General features: G+C 39.3%; 1 protein-coding gene across 5 annotated transcripts in view; it reads left to right on the top strand.

Annotated features, from left to right (window-relative positions):
- The window catches only part of LRFN2 (leucine rich repeat and fibronectin type III domain containing 2), a 158318-nt gene extending 142000 nt beyond the window's left edge, over positions 1 to 16318 (top strand). For all 5 annotated transcript variants that reach the window (XM_077175814.1, XM_054630416.2, XM_077175816.1 and 2 more), the window contains one exon: positions 10252 to 16318. In XM_077175814.1, the coding sequence (XP_077031929.1) occupies positions 10252 to 11170 (919 nt within the window). In that variant the 3' untranslated portion in view covers positions 11171 to 16318. The remainder of the gene's footprint in view (positions 1 to 10251) is intronic.
- The last annotated feature ends 5674 nt before the right edge of the window (positions 16319 to 21992 follow it).

The following is a 21992-nucleotide window of genomic DNA, read 5'->3' as shown; positions in this document are numbered from 1 at the left end:
TGTTTTGGCCAGCCAGTTACAAAGAATGGGCAAACATAACTTCAGGCACTTCCTGGGGTTTTTGTCATTCTGGCATGACCTTCTGGACATAAAATTATCCTGTGTGGAACGACACCAAGTTTTTACAGGACATGTGAATTTCAACCTGGCATAAGTGCTCTGAGCTGCAAGTAGGGACAAAATTGCTAGTCAGCCACTGAGGATCCTGTTCATCTCAGCTCACATGAGCTCTCACAGAAAAAAGGGCTGGGTTAACCACTATAGGATCCCTTCATTATAATTTACACAGATTTCACTGCCTGGAAATAAGTGGAAAATCCCACTTGTGACTCTCAGGAAAGGACAGCATATGGCTGAATCTGACAGCTGTTCTGCCAGGAAAATAGCAGATTCCCTTTTCCAATTTAATTTCATTTGAGTTTCTAAATGTGCTCATTACTTCTGATGTTGCTCCCTTCTGGTGACCCCTGCTGGCATGGAAGGATGACCTTTTCTGAGGTAACTGTCCAACACTGCAAAAAAGAATTCAGAATTACTTGAGTTAGAGAGAATAACCATGACCCTTCAGCCAAGTGTATGAGCCATTTGTCTATAAAAACCTGGGAAAAGTGTGTCCCAGGTCCCAATTTCTGCTTAATGACTTGAATACCCCTTTCATGGAATACTTTTGCCTTTCCCCATCTTTAGAAACAGGGTGGTTGTAGTATGCTGCTTCCACTGTCAGTTGCTAACTTTACATACTGTTGAATAATCTGAAATTGTCTGTCTGGCTCTTTGAAACATTGTTGTGAATTATGAGAGCTTTCTAACTCTACATTTACGTGTGGCTACAGAGTGAATTCATTAGTGTGCCTCTGCATTGTTTCCATAAATATTTCAGCTTCACGTTTACTAACAGAAATATTGTGTGGGCTTTCAATTACTCTGCTAATGAGCTTAAATATGTTTTAGTTGGATTTGAATTAGTGTGAGGAATTTTTTTTCTGAGGCAGTTAGTATAATGAGGTGAAAGGTGTTCTGTGTGCTGCTGAATAGCTTGGGTGTGACTGGATTAATCTTTAGTGCTGACAAGAGTGCTAGTGCTAGAGTGTATCTGCTTTCCCTCTAAAGGTAAAATTGAAAGCTCAGGGCACTAAATTTCTGCTTCTGTCATATCCACATGAAAGAAGTTATAGCACAGATCAGGGAGCCTGAAAGTCTAATTTTGTGTTGTCACACAACGTGAACCAAAATGAGATTGTCCCAGACCAGTAGCTTGTACCTGAACAGCTGAAGTGAGCACTTTCACTGAGTCAAAGGATCAGAAAATGTTTCTGGTGATCTTCATCCATGTGCCTCACCCCTTGAGCCTGACTGCAGCTTCCCATGGTTTGCAAGAATTTTGTTGAGAATTATAAAGGGAAGAGAGCAATGGCAATGGAGGGGAGCAGAATACCTTAAACAATGGTTCCCCTTCCTCAGCCTTGTGAAATAATGTCCCCTAGAGGCCTACACTTTTCTCTGTCGCTTGATAAATTACTCCAAAGTGCTCCCAGGGGACATTATTCAGCAGTGTATAAAAAAAAATTATATATATATTCTTGTGGTGGTTTGACAGGAAATATGTTTTCTGAGATGCTGTAGTCAGGCTAATGAGTGCTCAGATTTTAATATTGGCACCTAATGTGGCTATTGGGACATTGGATCTGCTTTTGAGAACACGGGGTTAAAAGCAGGGCTCTCGCCCTAGGAAGCTCTCTTGGGTTCCGGCAGGGAAACAGGTCAGACTTCTCTCTGCTCAGCTGCTGTGGCTGGGCAGGGGAAGGGAAGCCATGCAGCTGGGTGAGGCAGGCTTGGGCCTTGAGGATGGAAGGGTGGAGGAGCACCAAGAGACATCAGGCAGCTATCTCCTTCAAGAGAGAGAGAGAGAGCCGGTGCTTGTGCTTGTGCTACTTTGAAATTTGATAACAGCCGGCTGAGAAGAAGAAGGGGGGGTGTGGCGAGAAGGTGCTCAGCAGGGCAGCGCGGGAGTTCTGGACAGGCAGAGACTGAGATTTTTAACCCTTTTCTTAGATGATAGAAACCTTACAAATGTTGATCTTCTTGGAGCTGAATGAGAAGAGAGATAGATATGAGAAAAGAGGAAATGGGCCACAAGAGAAGAATCTTAGGTGAGAAGAGGTAATAGAGTGGCCTTTAGCTAGACTTTTCTTGTATAGCCATGGACAGAACCATTTTTCCTGTGACACAGAGACTGCATTTAGGGGAGAAACAATAGCTCGGAGCCAAGGGAGTGCAGTGATGTTATGGGAGTGCATGAACAGAGACAACAAGTGAAGAAGGTGCTTGGTGCCCTCGATCTTCAGTAGAAGAGAAGATCTCTGTTCTTGAGACCCCTCGGCCCCAGGGAGTGAATTTAGGGGGGACAGGTGTCCTGAAAGTGAGAGACTGTGCTCTTTTTTTAGAACTAGACAAAGCACCCTTAAAAAGAAAACCCTAGAAGCAGCTCTAGTCCATGAGCAGTAGTGAGAGCATTAAGCATGGAAAGAAGATGTCACGATAGCAAATGATCTCCGAGCGGTGCCACATGTGACAAGAAACACAAGAAGTCTCAGCTGTGTTTCCTAAAGAAGCCTATAGCACAAGAAGGACTCCTCACTCCTTAATTAACTGAAAATTGATTATCTAAAGAGTGGTAAATGACTGAGAGTTGGTGATCTGAAAGATAGATCTATTAGAAATTTGGTGGAGAAGAAGAGGAGATGTATTTGTGAAGTTTTCATTTTCCTTGTGTGTTTCTTTTTTTCCTTTTCCCTTGTAGTTTAGTTAATAATTTATTTTTTTTTTTATTTCTAAGTGAAAGCCTGCTTTGCTTATTCCTAGTCACATCTCACAGCAGAAACCAAAGAGAAAGTATTCTCATGGAGGCACTGACATTGTGCCAGTGTCAAACCATGACAATTCTCTGAGCCAATAGTTTAAAGTTTGGGTTGCTTTGGTTTTTTTACTTTCCCTTATAACACAAGGCATATATTAAATATCAGTATCTCTCTGGCTCACCGTCTTCTGACAGGCATATCAATTGCCTTTGTATCTACCTTCTCTTCCCCCCCTCCAACCCCACTTTTCAAAAGAGCAGGAAAGAACCTAAGCAAATTAGGAAATAATACTTAAATTATATGTGCTGTGTGTTTTATTTGACAAGACAGATTCTCTGAAGGGCAGCTGGATGAATGAGTGATGAGAAGATAAGTTTCAGAAAAGCAAGAAGGGATTTGTGTTTAATAATAAATGTTCCATCTGAAGGCAAAATTATGATTGTATATCATAAAAACCCCCAAAACTAATAAAATAAAAATGCAAGAAATTATTCATGCTGGGTTGATTTAGTGTTTACTGAAAAAGTCTGGCTACCTCCTGGTATTATCTGACATTTCCTTATGTTGACATGACTGACAGAGGAATTATACCCTGTTGTTAATACTAACAAACATCTCTTATCCCAGGACACCAGAAATAAAACTGTCATTTTTCCAAGATGCAGGTCACAATAGGTCTCTGTCTTTCCCAGATTCTAAATTAAAAAGTCTTGAATCAGGTGCCAAAAGAGCAATCTCACACAGAAGTATACTTGGTACTTTTTACCTAGTTTTTGTTTTGTTTTGTGTTGGTTTGGTTTTGTCGTTTTGTTTTTTTTTTTAATTCCTGAGGCCTTAGGATGATCTGAAGACAGATATTCAAGGATTTCTTTTGAAATCTGAAGGGTCAGAAATTAATCTCTGTTGTTAGCTTACTTAATTTTTAATAAAGTTTTAGACTCTATTTTCATTCTATCACTACAAAAACTGGGGCTTTCCAGGAAAATAATACAGAAAAAAATTACACCAGTATATCCCATAAAACTTTCAAGCAAATCGCCAAAGTTGGCAGCCAAGAAGAATGCTAAGTGTGCAGCTCAAATTTGTCAATTGCATGCTCTTGCTCCCAGGCAATACATCATGTGTGACATTTTCACTTCAATTTAGATCCTTCAAGTCTTCCTCTGATCTTTTTCTGCCTTTTCCTCCTGATTTCTTAATCTCTGTCCACCATCTGAGGTCTTTTCACTTCACTATCTTTAAAATTTTCTTGGCTTTGCTGCAAGATCTTCACATTTTTACATGATTTTTAGTCAATCTTTCTCCAGTATGCTCCCACTGATACTTTCCTTCCCCCCTTTCTCTACCAGTCTAATTCTATCCTACTGAGATTGAAGTGGACACTCTACCTGAAATGTAGGACTCTCTCAGACCCTTCTACAGCACTCAATGACCAATTACCTGGAATATTTTCTTTTTTTTTTCCTCCAGAAAAAACATATGAAACTGGACTGAAGGAAAAAAAACAAACCAACAAATATCTTAAAATCGGGGACAAACTTATTAATGAAAAAAAGGATGATTTTTTGGCACTAAATTTTCCCTGAAAAATGAAAATTTTTCAGATTCCAGTGTTTATCTTTTCTGGACTGATTTCTAGTTCTGAGAGTAATATTTTGCACTTAAGTGAAAGCAACTTTATCCAGGAAGAAGTTCAGGAGTGCACAGTGAGACTGGTATTTTCACAGTAAGGCTTTATTATACAGAAAAGATAGTGTGCTAACTAAATGGGATATAATTTTACAAAGCAATTGCTATTTCACCCTTGCACTGTTCTTTCTCTTTTTTTTCCCTCCTCATCACAAGTTATAACAAATAATGCCACCATTGGTTAGCAGTTGCTCCATAATTGTTGTATAATCTACAACAGCTACAAAATACCCAAGGAGTTAAGCTTTTTTAACTTTTTTTGCACCTTTTCCTGATACAGTATTTAATAAATTAGCACGATTCTACTTTGAAGTCCTAGCATTCATTTCAGAAGGAGAAATTGTATACAGGTGGTATATAGACCCAGATGATAAAAGAAAAATTATGCATAGGTAGTATATAGTCCTGAAAAATGAAAAGAAAAAGAGAAGAAAAAAAAAAGAAAAACAAAATAAAAGAAACAAGAAAAGAAAAGAAAAGAAGAGAAAAGAAAAGAAAAGAAAAGAAAAGAAAAGAAAAGAAAAGAAAAGAAAAGAAAAGAAAAGAAAAAGGACTATGAGAAAAGCAACATAGTCTAGTTATTATAGAACTGAGTCTTGAAAGTTGCAAGTACCTTCCCAAAGGAATTGCCTTGACAGGTCCCTGCAAATTCTGTGATTAAAGCAGTTTTAGACTAAAACTAGATGGTATCATATCCCTCTTTTGATGGAGAAAAGGAAGAGAATTGCCTAGCCAATTAACCTAATCTGGGTTTTGTCTAATTTGTCTGTTTTGCATAACCACAGTGTTAACCAGCAGTTCAGTCCTGCTCATCCCCAGTGCTACATAGAAGAAAAGAACCATTTGTATATTACAGTGTAATCACAATATCTACTAATTTCCTCCGATACACTACAGGCCTCTTTTGAAAGGAGATTGCTGGCATTATCCCCATTTTATAAAGGAGGAGCCTTAGAGTACAGCAAAATGATTTCTCAGGAACTGAGAGTTACTGATAAAGTGGAGCCTGATATCAGTGAAGCTGATAAAGGAAGAATAAAACTCAGTTATCCTAAACTCTCAGCACAGCTCACTCTCTGCAAGCTTCAGTGCTCACTTGCATCTGGGATTATGACAGAAGTCTGCAGCAAACCTTTTTCCCCTTCATTTCTAACTAATTTATTTTCTAATTTTCTTTATATCACCACACACCAAAGTGAATAATTACAAAATTGCTTGCTTTCTGTATGTTGTGTCCACAAGGACATAACAAGGACAGTTTAGTGGTGATACAAAATAAGATTGACTTCAAATAAGAATTCTAGCACTCTCCTTCCCTTTTTTAAAAAGTGTTTCATGGACTCATTTTGGTGCTTTCACAAAATGAGACAAAAATCTCCATGGATTGAAGGGAATGGATTGTTTGAAAAAGGCCTGCAAACCTTCACAGCTTCATAGCTCTTCATCTCACATTAACTCTCCAAGGAGCATCTGTCTACTGTTGTTCTATTTCAGACACTTATCCCATGCCCCAATCCTGGCCAGAAGTCTGCTCCTCTTCCAGTAACTAAAGCTATTGTACCAAAGAATGAGAGAAGGGGTCTTTTTCTTGTAAATTAAGAAGGTCAGTTGTAAGACCCCTGTCCTCATTTCATTCCTTATAGAGGTAAGATTTTCAGAGAGGTCAGAACCTTGTTAATATATTAATACTTTTCTTTGGGATATTTTCACCTTCAGATAGGATTCAGAAGCTAGATTAAGAATCAGGTAACAAAATCCTGGCAGGAATGTAGGGATTTGCCTGCTTCTACTCCAAAGAGAATAAACCAAATGAGAAAGACAGAAATTACTGTGTCTTATGTGTCTGGAGAGTGAAATTTCCATAAGACTTTCTAATTGTGTCTTGACCTAGCTGGAACTAAATTTACAGTTTCCCCTTTGACATATTTGTGTGTTTGTTTGCTTTCTCAGTCTTCACTGCTCCAGGACTCCTTGAACTGGATAGATTAAAACCTTTCACAATTTATAATCTATAAGCAAGTCTTTCATTAGTTGATCTCGTCCTGCACTTAGCCAACTGTCACTTTTATTTATTTCATGGAGAAAAACTAGTATCAAATTTAGATCTTTATTCCTCTTTTGTGATGAGAAGCATCTCTGCAAGGTCACCATGCCCTGAAGAGCAGGTGGACAATATCAAGCTTGTTGCTTCAAGATACCCCAGCTGTTAAATTTTTTTGCTCTCTGAGGGCTGGCAGGTGAACACCAGGATCTTCTGAGTTCCAAAAGCTAACAACTTTAATAATATATTTTTGATCTCTAATGCACCAGATCCTTGCTATCTGAAACCAACTTTCTGTGTTTAGGTGATGAGTGGAGTGAACAAAGCCTTGCAAGATCTCTGCCTAGACCCAGTTTTGTTGGCCCCTCTTAGGTTTACAGAAGCTCTGTGCTGTTGAGTCCAAGAGTTAAGGTCATGGTTAATGATTAATGGCACTGCATGTATGGAGCAGCCATGAAGAGACACCCCCTCTTAGGCAGCAAAGCAAAGATTGAAGTGGCATCTTGCAGCTACCTGTGTTGGGGACAATCAAAGAAAGAGTCATCAACATCCCAGAATGAAAATGTGTCTGCATCAATTTGAGATGTGGGGAGCATTAAGAGATGTCATCCATCATATCTGACTGGCAGCATGTTTGGGGAGGGTAGACCAAAGCATGGAGCCATGCAAAAATACTCTTAAAATTTGGCTAGTTTAAGAGAACAATATTGCCTTCCCTGTAAGATAGAAAACTAAGTCTGAAATTAATTACTTAACTCCTAGTACTCCTGAAATTGTAGCTTATTCCTATGCTTAGCTGTTCCTTAGCAGAATAATCTGAATATTTTACAGGAGCATTTAAAGTTTATTTGCAGAAACAACCAAAATTCTTTATTTTAGATTTATATGGAGACTTGATTGCTTTTTTCCTTAATTGGGACTACAACTGTAATCTTTTAAAAGCCCATTATTAGTCCCACAGTTGTCACAGATGTTACTTCCAGAATTCATTGAATTTAGAAATGATCCTCGTTTCTAAGACAAGGTTTTTATTATAGCACATTTCAACACAGTTAACCTGTCCAAGCTTTAGGACTAGTTATGGCCTCAATTCTGTGCATTCAAAAATGGAATGGCTATACACTTCTTGCCACTATTCACCACCTGCCAGTCCTTGAAATATTCTAGGCAGTTACACTTCCTTGGAAGCTTGAGTGTTTGAAGAAAGCAAGTTGTAAATTATTTGGGCTATCAATGTTCATTTGGGCATAAGTGTGTGAGGCTGAACAACTGTATTTCTATTTTTGTATGTTTGTCTGCTTTTTAAAAAGAGCCATATCCTTACCTGAGGCCGGACTGAAGGGTTGTGTAAATGGTGAGAAAGCCTACATGCAAAGATCACCCACCAGACACGTGCAAAGCTGTAGAGTGGGTAAACCCAGGTATCTGGTGCTTGCTTGGAGACAGTGGAAATCTCTGGTTCACCAGTGCAAAGGCAAAGGAACCACTCTAACAGGTGGTGTTATACTCCTGTTTTTCCAAGGGTTATGACACAAGTCCAAGACCCAGTTTGTGGGGCTGACTACTTTTTCTGCTAACAGTGCAACTTGTTTGCAATGAGCTTTTACAGTGAAATGGCTTCTAAATTACTTAACTGCAGAATCTTTTTAAGTTTTGGTCTGGGAGTGGTGGTGAAAAGTGGAGTATAGCACTACAGAAGGAGATAGGAAGCAATTGGTGAAACTATTCAAGGGCTTAAAATCAAATGTTTTATGATCAGTAGCATTCTGTTATTCCATATATCATCCTTGGTTTTTGCATATATACTTGAACGATTCAACAAAGTGCGGTCTGCTGTAAGCAGAGGTGTTCTATTCACAGAGCTACAGGGAGAGCAGAACAATTAGAAATAGCTTGAGACCAAATATTTCAAATTTTGGAAACTATTTTAGCAACAGTATCTGGAGTGCTTCATGAGGGCTGCTTTATGACCTCTCAGCTCATTCTGAATAGCTCATCTATATCTGTGTCTAACAGCTACATTAGGATGATAAATGTGCCTAGAATTTCAAATACAACATTGAGTAAACCTGCCAGATGATGTTTATATTCCAAGTGTCTCTCACTGATATTTCTTTTCCTTACAGAATTTTTTTATCTGTGCTTGTTTGCTTTTTAAAAAGGAGCCACATCCTCGCCTGTGGCCAGACTGAAGGGTTGAGTAAGTGGCATGAATGCATAAATGCAAAGATGATCAGAAACTCATCTTTGCAGTGCCTTGACGTTGCTGCTTCTCTTTCTCCGTGCAGGTCTGCTCCTTCCCACTGCACAGAAGGGGCTCTGCAGAGCTGCAGTTTGTGCTGGCTCTGGCAATGATTTGAGGCTAAAGAAGCCTGGCGCTCCTACAAGTAGTCTGCTTTGTTCCTGTGCCCAGGCCTTACCCTCCCAAACAGTCACACCAGCTCACTGTGTGCTCTGAGGGCCTGTAGGGCTCTCTTGTTGCTGGTGCAAAAAACCCGCAGGTCTAAGTCATAATGGGCTGGTTTAATTTCAGCTTTTTCTCTCGCCCAAGCCTGTAATGTGGCAGTAATGAGAAACATGCATGGGGTATCTCTCTGGTGTTATTCTTGGCTGCCCACCAGGCACCAAATCTAGGATTATCCACTGTGTTCCACTAATGTACTGCAATTTTCACCAGACTGAAATGGGAGTAGACCACGTTCATTCCCATCTGATAATTTTCAATGCTAGTGATGCTCTAATATTGCATGAGTTCAGATGACTTCTTAAGCGTTGTGGCAGCAAAGAACAACTTCCATAAATGTCCCTACTTGGGGTACAGCTTTGGCCCAGCTATTTGGTTTTTGGAAATGGATTTATACATGAGTAGAATTTTTTTTTATTTTAAAGAAACCTTCTTATTTCCATACCTATATCTTCCTACCTCTCCTCACACTTCCACAGCCCATACTGCCAATGCCAGCATTCCTTTCTCACTCACACAGGGGAAGGTGGTTGCAGTGATAAATTTCTGGCAAAGATGATGATGGTAGCTGCATTTTTAGGAGATATTTCCCACAGTGGGGAGTAGGAGGATGAGGAAAGTAAGTGGGAGAGTGGAGAAAAAGAGAGAAATGGTTGCCTGCCTCTCATTCTCAGTCAATGAGAAAACTGAGTGTAGACCCTTGCCTTCACAAGGTAAGTAACCTGCCGATGTGAGACAGTAAATGTTCAGGCACCTGGGAAGGGATGTGACAACTGCCACGCTGAGACTCAGCAAGCACAAGGGTCATTTGCATACTCAGAAAGAACTGCTCTTTGTATGATTTTATTCTGAATTATTTGTTCAAGTTTGAATATATTTCATATTATGACAGATGCAAGTGAGGAGAAAAAGAATCCCCAGTTTAGTTTGGTCTGCTTTTTCTTATTCCCTTTATTGTGCAGTTTAGAGCTGGCCCTTAAAACCTGTGTGTAACTGAATGTTGATATGTTGAATCCTCAGGAGCTGGGAAGCTGGAATGATTGTTTGAATTTTATGGCTCTGAATTTTATGGCTTCTCTCTGCCAGTACTCAAACAGTTAATATCACGTTGTTCTAATCTCTGTTTTTTCTTTTACTTTTGTGCAAAAACTAACCAATTCTTTTTTCTTTTTCTTTCTTTTTTTTTATTTATTTTCAAGGATGATACCAGCTACAAACAAGGCCTTTGTTGTAACCAACCTTGTTTCTGGAACAGGCTATGACCTCTGCGTCCTGGCAATGTGGGATGACACGGCCACAACCCTTACTGCCACTAATATTGTGGGATGTGCCCAGTTCTTCACCAAAGAAGACTACCCTCAGTGCCAGTCGATGCACAGTCAGTTTCTGGGTGGGACCATGATTCTGATCATTGGAGGCATCATTGTGGCAACCCTGTTGGTGTTCATTGTAATTCTCATGGTCCGCTATAAGGTCTGCAACAATTCCCAGGGCAAGATGTCTAATGTCAGCAACGTCTACTCACAGACAAATGGAGCACAACCAGTTCAGAATGGAGTCTTGCCCCAAGTCAATCCCAAAGTGGTGGTGAGAAATGAACTTATGGAGTTTAACTGCCAGTCTGCACGGAGCAGCATCTCCTCTTCCTCCAGCTCCGCAAATAGCCGTGACTGTGACAACTACAGCCTCCAAAGTGAGCAGGGCACATTGTCCAGTAAATGGAGGCCTCCTTCTCGGTCAAAACACAATATTGACCGGCTAATGGGAGCTTTTGCCTCCCTGGAACTGAAGTGTCAGAAAAAGGAGGAAGTGACAGACTCCAGAACTTCCACGGTGGCCCGCCACTCGGACAAAGAGCCACTGCTGGGCCAGACGGAGTCCAAATTCCGCAGCTTCCTCATGTTGCCTCTGGAGGGCAAAACTAAACGTAGCCATTCTTTTGACATGGGGGACTTTGCCACATCTCAGTGTTGCACCTACCCAAAAAAGATAACAAACATTTGGACAAAGAGGAGCCTCTCGGTCAACGGCATGCTGTTGCAGTATGATGACAATGACCTAACAGGGGCCAAAGGGACTTTTGGGAGCTCAGAGTGGGTGATGGAAAGCACGGTGTAAATATCAGTGTCTCCCCCCTTCTCTTCTCCCCTCATGTGTTGTAAAGCATGGTTTGCTTCAGGGCCGTGCAATTGGAAAGAGAGGGGAGGAAAGATTTTCTGTTGTACTGGCCAAAAAGATAGGCAAGCAAGTTACAGGAATAGTAAAAGAGAAAGAGGGTCATGAAATGTGAATAGGCACACATGGTACCATTCCTGTCTGGCCCTTACTAAACCATGCGTGAATGTTTCAAGGAATTTGCTAGTTGTATTTAGCATTGCTTTCCAAAAGTTACTCAGACTCCTGGTGAACCTTCACACAAGATTAAACAAGGAGGATAAAAAGGGGTTTAACAGCAGAAATTTAATTTTACAGGGTTTCTTTTTATTTTATATCTTTGGTTTTGTTTTTGGTTTATTTTTTAATGGCACCTCTTTTTTTTTTTTTTTTCTTAGCCACAGAAATACACTTCTGTGGATATGATTGGTGCTAGGATATATCTGGTTGTCATTCCAAGGAATTTTCTCAGAAGTGCAGGCAGGGCACCCACAAGGGAAGATCAGAGTAAATTGTTTAGCATAATCTCATGGTCTTAACTGTGAAACTGTGACATCTTGGCAAACAATATTTGTTGTTGAATGGACTTTTGGTTGGTATTTAATTATTTCTCTTCTGTTTTGATTTGTTACTGCTTTTGAGTTACTTTTTTCCCACAAGACAAGGTATATTTCCATGCATATTTTGATTTTGTTTTCAGCCTCATCAAATTCCCCAGATGGAAAGAAGGATATGTACAAAGGTCAAATATCTGATGTACTGTATAACTCACTTCTAATACCATCCCTTTTGATCCTAGGAAAAATTAAATCTAGGGATAAATAAAAAAAAAATCATCCTCTTTCTTCCATCTCCTTCATAATCTCTTCTTGTCAATGCTCAAGGCAGATTGCAGCAGATATTGATATCTGTAGGGATGTTGCCATAAAAGATGGGGAAAATAGTAATCAGGATACCCTAATAAAGGATAAAGAAAAGGAAAACAAAAGTAGCTTCTGGGAGCTCTCCACATTATGGATAGCAGTGGCTTCTGGTAGGGGCCATGCTCTCACTCCACTAAAATGACAGACTTGCACCCTACTGTGACAAGAGCTCCTTGTCTGTACGGTCACCATGACATGTCTTGACTGTATCAGTAACATCAGGAAAATTAAGTTTTTGTGTATTTCAGGTGATTGGTTATGTTCCAAATTAGCCACAGAAGCTGAGTAAAATTTGGGTATCACAGAGGAGGGGATGACCCATGTCTCTCCTGCATTACATAAAGCCCTTCCCCAGTCTGGTGCACTCCTACTCCCCGGTCTCTCATCCTCAGGAAGATACTTGTAACAGGAGCTCTTCAGGGTTTGTAAACAGAGTCTCAAATTGGTTTTTGATGAGCATTGCTGTGGTTGTAGAAATACACATGGCCCATCCAGCAGAATTTATTTTCTTTACCAATTTGACTGTGATTTCTAGCATTCTGCTGGCTACTGCAACTGTCCTGTCATTTGTTTATTTATTTGTTTGATCAGCTGTTGGGAACCATTCTGAAATTGCACATTGTTACTATGATTTTGTAAAAGAGGTGGAGAAAGTATGCAAGGCACAGAGAAAATAATACATGAAAAACTCTATGTATATTTTTTTTAAAAGGTTCAGAGATATATTGTGACATGGCTGTGTACTTGATCTTGTATTCGTCATGTTTCCTACTTGGAGTTTTAGAAATGACATCCCTGTGATCAGAATATTTTTTCCTTTATTTTCTTTCTCTTTTTTTTTCTTTTGCTACAAAATGTACAGTAAAAAAACATCCTTGGGAAAAAAAAAGCCCCTGCTTTTCATTTATTTGTTATTCTGTGGTCTGCATTGAAACCTAAGAAGTGATTATTTTTTAATTATCTTTAAAATTTAGACATTTGCTTTTTCTTTACCACAAACTGTCTTGGACTTCAGAATTTTAGGTATAAAGCAGGAATCAAAAAATACATACCTTTTTGGAATGCATGAAAAAAGATCTTGTAAAAGGCATTTCACCTCTTTTTCTGTTGTTAGATTTATACAGGTCTATATTACTAGAGTACTCTAAACACTGATCTAAAATCTGCATTCAGAAGAGGTAGCATTTTTAGACTTAGGACCCAACTTTCTGTAGGTTTTTGCTCAGATTCTTTCTCACCAACAGCATTAATAGATTCAAGAGAGATCCAGTCAAACTTTGTTCAGAACATTTTTCAAACTCTCTATTTTTCTCACACTTTCTGAGACGAATGACACCTCCAGTGCCAGAATCTACATAATCCAAATGTCCAGATGGCAGTTCATATTAACCATTAATGACATGTTTCATTTATGTTGCACTGAAAACTCTTAAAGTTCTTTTAGTGAGTTAGTAATTTTCTGTTCCTTGTTCCACTGTGGTGCAGTTGGATTTTTTTATTATGTTGCTAGTTCACTCTGAACATGATATGGGTTGTTCTTAATTTAGTTTAGACATTGAGTTCATCTTAAATATTAGTAACATGCAGCCATGAATTTTCAAAATATATCACATACTTTAAGACGAATACTCTTTCACACTCTCTTTTAAAATTAAAAGAAGTAAGCCAACAGATGCTGTTTTAAAATAATGGATAGTTGCCAAAGAACCAAGGTAATAAATTCCACACTCTAGCAGCTGCATTTATTATGGTTAATCATAATATTAATTCATTTAGCTTTAATGAATGAGGCTCAATCCTCACCAGCTGATTTAAAAATACTGAGCAAAATTAAACAGGTGCTGGACAACTACCTTTTGTGCTCACAGCACTTGGGAGGCAGAGGATTCAGGGACTCAGAGATGAGGCAGGGAGCCTCATGTTGAGTCAGCAAGTGGCCAGCCCTCAGAAAGGGTTGGAGCTACTTATGGGTGGTGATCATCCTTCAGGTGCCACCAGTCACTGCCCTATCCACTATCAACAAAGCAGACCTTTGGAATTATCCTGTGGCTTCCTCTGTACCCCTCTGAGGGCTGCTGAAGGCAGCTCTGTAGTTTGAGCTACATTCTGAATCCATGCCCTAATTGCTAAGGTGCAATTAAGGCCCCAGGGTCCTCCACACACAATCTGACCAATCTCTACCTTGGCTCTGTTTTCCTGTGTGTACCTCACTCAGCACCTCTGGGTTGGATTATTCTTCTGTAGTGCTGCCATCGTAGGGATTCTTTTTTGCCTCACTCTGAGCACAGCTGCTCATCCGTGCTTCCTGTGATTCCTGAAATGATTCATAGATGCCCACTCACTCGGTGCAATAAATATTTTCACTCATCATTAAAGAGCTGCGATAGCTTCAATGGCCTACCCCTCTTATCTCAGAAGAGAGAAGAAGAGAGAACTTCTACACTGAGATGTTCATATGGTGTCTCAAGTTAATATGGGGTGTTCTGATGAGCAGCTGCACCAACCATGTTTTAGGGGCAAAGGCCAGGTAGTGCAGATAGTAAGGAAAACAACAGAGACAAACAAGAGCCTTCAGAAAAGAGAAGTTTGAGAAATTAGGAGGGCTAGAGAGTTTAAAGTGAGGTCTATGGGAATAATTAAGGACATCTGCATATGCATACGTAACTCCTGTAAGTTCATTTTTTGAGGTGTTTTATAATAGTGGAACTAGCTTTTTTCCTAAAAATGTATGTCATTGGCTTGAAAGAAGATATGATTCTACTGTTAAATTACAGTTAGGCCTGCTAAAAATCCAACCCAAATCCCCAAAACATCATCCTATCATCCTGGAGAATATTAAGCAAGATGACAAAATGGAAATTTCTGAAAGTAATGATTATGTGGATTTCATTTGATGTCTGCTAAGAACCAAATGGTTGTATGAAATGAAAATAAAAGTGTGTGTATGCCTGTGTATATACATATGCATAGCAAAGCAGACCAGACTATTTCCTTACATTTATATCCTCACAGATTACATGAATTGGAATATACTTCTGGTTTCAAATGTTCTTTCTGAGTTTGCCAGCTCTAGAGAACACCAAACTTTCCCACTTTTCTTAGAGGAAGATAACCCATTTGATATGTCTCCAAACTACACTCTTTACTTGGTTATAATTGGGATTAATTCACTTGTAAAGCAATGCATAACAAAAAAATGAGAGGTGTCTCTGCCCAACATGATGTGAGATTGAAAAGGTGGCAGATTTTCCTTCACTAAACTTGCTTATATTTCAAATCATGGGACTGATCTGCTCTGGCAAGAGAAGAAAATAATATTCCAAATGCCTGCTTGTTTCATTTCTCACTCTTCACCCAGCAAACGGTTGCAAAGACAGGTAACAAAAGACAGTCCTTGGAGGTTTCTGAATGAGTGCAATAAATGCAGCAACTTTGATACAGCAAATTTAAGCATTCTAACCTGGAGAGCAATGAATAATTGCACCTGATAGCTAAGAAAGCATTTTAGTCTTTGAACAGCTTGAATGTCACATCTGTTTGCAATGTTTTGCACCCATTAGCCCGTGGGTAACCCACAGTACACCATATGGTGCTCACAGTACCCCCTTCTACCCCTTGCAGCCCATTTCTCTGGAACCTTTTCTCAGTGACTCTCTGTGTTCAGTGTTTGTAATTGGGCAGTTCTGGATGTGGAGTTATCAAGAAACTTTATTAATATCTTGCATATTTCACCTTTAAATTCCCCTAAACATGATTATGAGATCCCTCTGAAAACATTAAATTAGTGTTGGTTTTAGGCTGTGGGCCAGATGAAAACCAAATCAGAGTGCCTTGAAACTCTTGCTTTGAATATAGGAATTTTATGTTATGTCTGGAGTATATTTTCGTTGTCCTAATTAACTACTCCTTAATCCCCAGAGGTACAGCATTCCTTAGCATCAGCTGTTAGAAGGCCCTACTACATGAAACAGTGCCAGATGCTTATTCCCATTATTACACTTCCAACAGATGGCAAATGTCACAGATATAAATACACATCCAGATACAGATATATCAGCAAGTGCAGGCATTTGTATTCAAGCATATACATCCCCATGCACACGTGTACATGTTGCACTCTTTATCTGTATGGTTTATGATGTACGTTTCCTAGCTTGGCAATAAAGGAACATTTACATTTTTCATTAAATACTAGTGGATGAAAGGGGGGGAGAGAGCAGAAACCTTCTTTATAAGAAGCAGATTAGTTCATAAGCTGCATCTCATCCCAGCTGGGAGACATCAGCGCTTCAAATAAAGTTAATTGGTGGTGAAAAGGTTCATTCATTTCCTACGATCACAATGAAGTCTCAGCTCCTCTGTTAGGGCATTTATTCAGCTGATGCTCCCACCACATGATGCACATACATCTCCTGTCAATGAGGACTTGTGTTCTGCAGGAGGCAAGCAGCCACAGGGAGTTACTGTTCTGCATTCACTAAGGACGTTGTGCTTTATTTACCTTGTTTCTTGGGAGAGAGCAGCATCACATGTTATACTCAGTCACATGAGGCACACAGACACAAGGCTAGAGAAGCTGGTGGGAAAGAGAAACACTGAAAATCAATGGCCTCTATGAGAAGAAAATAATAACTTTTAAATCCACAAATCTTAGTTTGCAAATAGGAGAGGAAATGCTCCATTGGTTACCTGTACAGTTACAGAAGTGGGCATCAACTCATGGAAAAAGTTTGCCCATAATCTTTTTATGCAATGAGAAATTGAATGGATATCTTAGATGACATGTTTCAAGTTCCTTCTGTGTGACTAGTCTATTTTAAAAGTATTAATACTCCTATCCTCTTCTCTTCAATGAATAATGCAGACTAGTTTAATGCTGGGCTGTTAAACACCACCTATACCATTTATGTGTCAAATCACAAGACAGGTGTCTGAACAGGAAAAAAAGACTGTTGTTTCAGGGAAGCTGTTCCTCTTTGACAGTGCTGTTGGTTCCCAGGAATGAAATTCACGATCTGAGAAGGCAAAGGCATGATGAAATGCCATCTTTATACTCTGAGTCTTGATGAGACTTAAAGTAAAATCCAAAGAGTGGATGTGTGTTAATCTTCCTTCCTTTGAACATGAGTCAGAGAAGGGAAACTTCAAATAATTAGGCTCATAAATGTGATGTGCCATAGACAGAAAAATGGTGCTCATCAGATGGATGAGATCCAAGTGTTGCTGCAGCAGGGAGCTGTGTGCTATCACTGGTGGAACAGTCATGCACAAAGGCTGCTGAAGCAGAATCCAGAGAGGATCAGTGAACAGGTCACAGCTGAGACACGAAGCATGGAGATGTAGGAACATGGTAGATCCAGCTATTCCATGCCTAATAAATCATTCTATCCTAGTATCCTGTGATATGACACTAGTTATTTCAGAGAAAGTACCTTTAGGCAAACTTGAGAGAACTCTGTCCCAAAGCCTGATGGGCTGAACATCCTTATCCCCTTCTCCATAAAGAAGTAAAGAATTCCTTCCAAAATTCACACCCTCACACCCTGAAAAATAAAACACAGCAGAATTAAAACTAGGACCAAAAAAAAAAGCTCTGAATGCTTTCTCTTCTTTTAGAGTTCCTGCCTTTGAGTCTCTCAAGCTTGACTTTAAAACAAGATAGTTCTTGTCATCTGCGACTGGGTTTCCTGAGGGACTTGGAAATGGACAGGTGAGTATTTGCAGAGATGATGAGAATGTTACTCATTTGCAAGAATGATACAGTGCACCTTCTGTGTGCTTCACTGTCACTAAATGCGGACCAAAGTTCTTGGCAACAGAAACAGCAACAACATTAAAACATGTAGCAACTTTATAAAATAGTTTAAAAAATAGTAGATAAGTTTTGGGCCATAATGCAAAAAAACTGAAAAACAAACAAACAAAACTCCACCACCTCAAACAGTGACTTCCTTACCTAGTTTTGAGAAAAAAAGACTAGATATTTGTTCTTGTTTTCAAATATACCTCTGAATGTGCATATAATAATAAACCTCTGTAGAAAAAAAGATTCATCTTCTAACAGATCATTGCATGCTACCAGGTTGTGTAATAATATCTGGAAATCAGATAAGAAACACTCAATATAGCACCAATTTGATCCTAAGAAACTGGTGTTCCTGAATTTTGGGCCAGTAGGAGATGCTGTCTTTTTTTTTTTTTCTTGTTTAATAGAAGGCCATAAATTATGGCTTTCTGCTGAAGAAACCCCAGCGGGATTGTGGACCTTTAAAATCAAGTTGTGAGGCCAATTCCAAGCTCAGCAGGTGCATGAAAATGTAAACAGGCCTGAGGCCATTAGTACAAATGCTTTTAACAGCTGCCAGAGAGCCTCAGCTTGCTGTATGGTTGGGCTGCTATACAGACACATCCAAAATGACTGCACAGACCCAAATGATTGAAATGTAGCTGCCCGTGATATTCTGAGTGTTGACTAATGGGTAGCACTGGTTAGGAGTCATGAATGCAGATGAGAGCAATACATGTTTGGCTGCAACTTCTGGGCTACAGTTTTTTGTACCTGCTGGGTGCCCAAATCAGAGCATTGCTGCTGGTCTGGGCCACCAGAATCTGAAAGGCGAAGCCACCCGGGTTGTGTTTCCCTTACAAAAACCACTGAGAACATTTGAATAAGGTTCAGGAACATTTCCCTCCTTGGGGAATTTAGGTTACAGAATCCTGCAGAAAGTCAGTCCAGAAGGGGAACCCCACTTCTGCCATTTAGATCAGCCTGCAAGAACTTGAGTTTACTTGAAATGGAAGGAACTTACATCTCTAGCCTGGACTTCCAGGACTCATCACCTTCCCCTGCCTCTACTTCTCTCCTAGCCCTCCAGCCCCCTTTCCCATCCCCAATGAGATTTCACTCCTTCTCTATTTCCCTTTTTTACTGATTTATCATTTAATTTCATGCAAGAGGCTGTTTTTCATCTGCTGTACACACCAGCCCAGTCAGTGCCATGAAGTAGCTGCACACGACAGGAGAATGAACATGGCTGATGTAATTTCTGGCCATGCTACATTCTCAGTTACTCTGCTGCAACTTTGCTGCTGACTGCACTGACTTACAATTACAATTGTAATTGTAATTGATGATTACAATTACAGTTGTTTGAATTCTTCAGTGTAACAAGCCAACCAAATGTACTGAGATCCTTCATCAGTCACAAACTGAGGACCCAAATTTCTGGACCTGTTATCATCTTTTAATGTTCTCTCAATGGGTGCATGAACTCAGTTCAATACTGGGGAGCTTGTTATGTTTTCACTCTTAATTAATAATTTGGGGGTGGGAATTTCAGTGTGATATCTCCAGAACAATCATAGAGCAAACAATTGACCATAAATACAGACTAAACAGAGCCCCTAGATTTACCATGCTTGCAGCAGGATGCAAAGCATAGACATTAAGAATATCGAACTGGTGAGCCAGTTTTCAAAGAGCTAAAATATATTACTATGTCAGATATGTAAGATTTGCTAATAATGTCACCATGTTTAAATTACATCTGGCATTAATATGGATGATACCAGGTGAGGAGCTTCAGAATTAATCTCCAGGACAGGTGACCTGGATTTCATTTTAGTGAAGAGAGGATCTCCTACCCTCCAAGTGCCTTATCGTCTCCTGAATATTTTTGAGTATCTGCTCTATATATTTAGTAAGCTAATTGCTGTAAATATTTATTTTATGTAGTTATAAAACTTCATTCCCATAAACGTAGAATGCAGTGTGGCATGTTCCCATTATCCATATTATTTGTGGTATATATAGATGGGCCACACTGCTGTTCAGAATGAAATCCCATACAGATACCATATGTTTTTCAAAATCCACCAAAATAAATATCCAGTCATTCAAGAATTTATACCCTTAAATTTAAACCAGAGTGGGAAAATAAGAGCTAAATATGAAATAACTATTGACAGAAATATCCATACATGCTTTCTGCCCAAAACTTCAACCCCAAATATTCTGAGCAGAGGTAGACCTGAATTCTTCTGGCCTTAAACTCCCTCACAGCCCTCAGTATAACCTAAACAGTGCTAGAAAGCTGTTTAAATTACAGCAGTTCTACAGGTCTAAATTCTTGTCTTCTCTTCTGTCATCTCCATCTCTCAAAGCAGGATTTATTTTGCAGTCTTTCCCAAAAGAGTGGGGGGATATTTTCCCACAATGATAATAATTTCCCTTGGGTGTTTTGTCCCTTGTCCCTTGTTATTTTTCACCTGATACAAAGCAGCTGATGAAGGAATGATGCTCCCTTTACTATCTCTGTTGGTGACAACCCTGACAGACTCAAAATGTGTGTGGCATTGGTGTGGTTTGCTCACTCCATGTTATCTTCAACTCTTAAATATCTCTGTCAGTTACTTTTCATGCATGTGACTGCATGAGGAATGGTCTTTCTACCACTGCCTGTATTAGGGTACAGTACTCCCACATGAGTACAAGGATTCTTCATTCATTATTTGCTGTTTGTCTTGTCCTCTTCATCACTTGGCCATAGACAATATTGTTCTGGTACAGCAAGGGACTAGAAGTAATAACATTGGTTTTACCACAAATAGCTGTATAGGGAATGTAACACCTGAAATTAGCGATATAATCACAAATCCTAGAAAATAAAACCTCCTTTTGCAAAAATATCTGAAAATGAGACTAAGATTTGCTATGAAAACACAACAGAAACAAAACAAAATTCATTAGATGATTTATCTGGAAAATGTAACTCGAAGAGCTTTAACAGTGAGTTAAAATGGAAATTATAATGTTTCCTGAACTGTGCTGTATCTATATTCAGAGCAAGAAAATGGGCTGAGAAGCTGATGTGGGTTTATAGCATGTAGTTTGCAACCCAAGACTGTACAATTTCTAAAAGGGTTGTGAAATTCCTGAAGGAGAAATGCAATTACCAGAAGTGGGATTAACTAATATTAGTTAATCAAATTTGAAAGGCATTTCCTTAATGTCCTTTATGGAAAGGAAAAGGAAGGTAATGTATTCAAATGAGTTTTGAAATAAATAAATTATTTTTTAAAAGGCTGAGAGTGGATTTACGATCCAGACCTGATACTCAGTTTGCTCCTAGTATCCAGATTATAGGAGATTATCACAGATCAAACCCCTTTAACAGAAAAGAGCCTTTTAAACCACCTTAGCATTGCCCTTATTAGGAATGAAGGAGAGAGGCTCCTTCCACTGGGGGGAAAGAAGCCCTTAATTCATGTCTTGTCAGAAGAAAGGCGCTTGCTTCAGCACTGAACCAGGTTAGTTATGGCCCTAATTTACACAGCAGCGTGTCTTCCTGGAGGAAGGGATGACACCTTTAAGTAATAATGAACAAGTGTGCATTGACAGAATAATAATCACAGATTGAAAAGGTTACAGCAGAGAAGGTGGTAAAGCTAAGTGCCTGCTTTAATTCCACTGGGTGCCATAATATCAGGACTCGGGAGCTGCACTTACAATATAAAATAACATTAGTGTGGCAATTAGGACTTAATGGTTTGTGGAGAGAAGTCTGCAAGACTTTATAAAAACATCTAAATTAGTCAGTATTCAAGTTTTACATCACTCACACTTTTTTTCTGGCTGTATTGCCCCCTCCCTCAAAGGCAGAGTTCTTTCAAAACATCAGGAAAAAATGCTAGAGGAACTGGGGACACTTCTCAGTTTGTATATATGGGTACAATCTGAATTTCATTTATTCAAGTTGAATAATTCTTTCAATTTATTCAAATTAAAGAATCTGGCCTAGGGTGCCTGAATAAAATTGCTGACCTAGAGCAAACATTCATTTGCTCCAGTAAGCAAACAAAAA

The sequence above is a fragment of the Agelaius phoeniceus genome, chromosome 3, assembly GCF_051311805.1.
Source record: "Agelaius phoeniceus isolate bAgePho1 chromosome 3, bAgePho1.hap1, whole genome shotgun sequence".
Taxonomy (NCBI): domain Eukaryota; kingdom Metazoa; phylum Chordata; class Aves; order Passeriformes; family Icteridae; genus Agelaius; species Agelaius phoeniceus.
Note: the sequence above shows the minus strand (reverse complement) of the source record. Positions and strands in the feature narration are given on the sequence as shown.